Genomic DNA, 2286 nt, shown 5'->3' with positions numbered 1-2286 from the left:
AACAGAATATTTTCTATATATCAGATATTTAATATGCCAGGTCTAAATTAATTTTATCCTCTTTATCATAAATGCATATCTAGTCTATATACATTTTTCATTCAAAACTGTCCATTTCAAGTGTATCTAATAAAACAAATTTCAAAACTAGTTTTTGTCATTATTCTGCGTATTCTCCTGAAGCATATCACTCTCTATATATTTTATGTGCAGAATTGCTTAGTCTGCACATAAAATTAATTGTCAAGTAGCAAAGGAAGAATCAACTTTTCCTTCATTTTTGAGTCCCAGCACAATCACAATTTTAAGTCCTCTTAAATCTCAGTGAATTTTGTTGATTTCTACAATTTTCATAGTCAAGAGCACTATTCACAGAAATAATCCCTTTGGCTACTATTAGATGGTCATGACTTGTCAAGATATTAGGTCATTTTAGGCACCTTTTTGCAATAGTAAGCTTGTCAGATAAATTAATGGCAGTGTTCTTTAAGTATTTAACTTCAATAGAAGCTAGTTTTAACTGCAATCTCAAATGCACCCTAACAAAGGATCTTTATTCAAACTGACTATAAAAATTCAACAAGAATAAAGACTTAATTCTGATATCTATACAATTGCCTTCAAATAAATATGTCATATAGGACTAACTAGTTGATCATTGTGAAAAATTTGAATTTCTAAAAGAAAATAATATTACCTAAAAATAAAGACTTAGAATACTGTTTTAAAAAAATAAAGACTTACCAGTCAGAGGAGATAATTGTCTCATCAAAATATTTATTGTTTATAGGATTTTCTGTGGGGGATAATCCTAGCCAAATGTAATTCATCCCGTGGGAGTTGATAAAATCCTATAAGAAACGAGATGGTTTGTTGAAATAATTGTTTCTCATTTCTAACACTCAGGAAGGTAAGGCTTTGGGGTGAATGTATTTTTGCTTAAAAAGTGATAATCTGGGGCCCTCCTTGATGGCGCAGCAGGTTAAAGCACAGCACTAAGAAGTTAAAGCCACTTCCGCATGAGTTCCACCCACGCCTGCCCGGAGGAGATCCACGTGGGCAGACCTCTCCTGACCCGCCTGCTGCTCCCCTCAGCAGTGTATTTCAGTACATCTGCCTGTTCTGCTGCCCATTCTGTCATACATTACTTTTTCCATGTACCTTGTTCCTAGAGTCAACATTATCTAAAATAAATTTTAAGTATTTTTCAGAATATCAGCTGTGTCCAAGTCACTCATTTTTGTTGACAGATATGCAAGATCAAACACTATCTTATCTATGTCTTTTCCATTTTCTCACATTCTCACATCTGGAATATTTCTGTTTAACTCCAGATGTAGCATTGTCTTCCACAGTATGTCGTATGATTTAGAATAATGCCGTCCCTTTGAATTCTCTAGTTTGACTGGCTTAATAAGAAATCTTTGACACTGTCCTCCTCAAATGTTTTTCACAACCAGCAAAACCAGGAATTAACCTAGCGCACAGTACCTTAACCTCACTATCCTTTGCAAGCAATAGTCCTTCTAGATGTTTTTCAAAGATCTAACTCTACGTTCTGAATAATCACCAGTCTCTAGTCAAAATTACTGATGTTGATTCATTTTTGGGGGGGTAAAATGTGGCATCAATACTTGTTTCATCAATACATAATCATCATCAATCAGTAAAAAAAGTTCATCAATTAATTTTCAAATGTGAAATTTCTATTTCTCTCTCTCACTCGCCTGCTCGTTCTGATCCCTTCCAGATGGTCTCATTCATACCAGGAGTGGAAGGGACCAGGAAGAAAAACAAAAACAAACAAACAAAAAAAACACATTGCAATAAAGTAAAAACAAAAATAAAAAAGCCACTATGATGCAGTGCTCAGATCTTTCTCCCCATGGCAATGCCTTTTAGTTGCAGGACAGTAACTACTGGAGATGCAGCAGTCCTATCTCTAACTTTCAGCCTCTCACCTACTGCTTCTAGCAAAGTTAAGTAAAACAGAAAAACAATCATAACTTGTATTTGCTGACTGGCCCAAAGTGGAGGGTGTGCTGGAACTCGGGGTCTAGATTCAGCGAGGCAGTACCCAGCTGAGTTGTCTGAGGTGTCTCCATCTCCATGTGCCCTCAACTCACACACAAGTGTGAATACCTGGGCTGATAGCAGCATCCAGGAGACTAATGCAGGGTTTTCCTCTGTCAGCTAATCCTGCCTGCTTTCCAGTTTAAAAGATTATAAAATACAAATGCAATTATGACACTGTTTTTGGTATTTCCCCCTTTCATCTTTTTATTT

At 35.9% G+C, this 2286-nt stretch overlaps 1 protein-coding gene across 6 annotated transcripts in view; it reads right to left on the bottom strand.

The window, feature by feature from the left end:
- CLEC12A (C-type lectin domain family 12, member A) overlaps positions 1 to 2286 on the bottom strand; it is a 15689-nt gene that overhangs the window by 2061 nt on the left and 11342 nt on the right. For all 6 annotated transcript variants that reach the window (XM_012732259.1, XM_012732258.1, XM_004692589.2 and 3 more), the window contains one exon: positions 745 to 851. In XM_012732259.1, coding sequence (XP_012587713.1) covers positions 745 to 851 — 107 coding nt within the window. The remainder of the gene's footprint in view (positions 1 to 744; positions 852 to 2286) is intronic.

This window comes from Condylura cristata, unplaced genomic scaffold, assembly GCF_000260355.1.
Source record: "Condylura cristata isolate star-nosed mole 26May11 unplaced genomic scaffold, ConCri1.0 scaffold00034, whole genome shotgun sequence".
NCBI classification, from domain to species: domain Eukaryota; kingdom Metazoa; phylum Chordata; class Mammalia; order Eulipotyphla; family Talpidae; genus Condylura; species Condylura cristata.
Note: the sequence above shows the minus strand (reverse complement) of the source record. Positions and strands in the feature narration are given on the sequence as shown.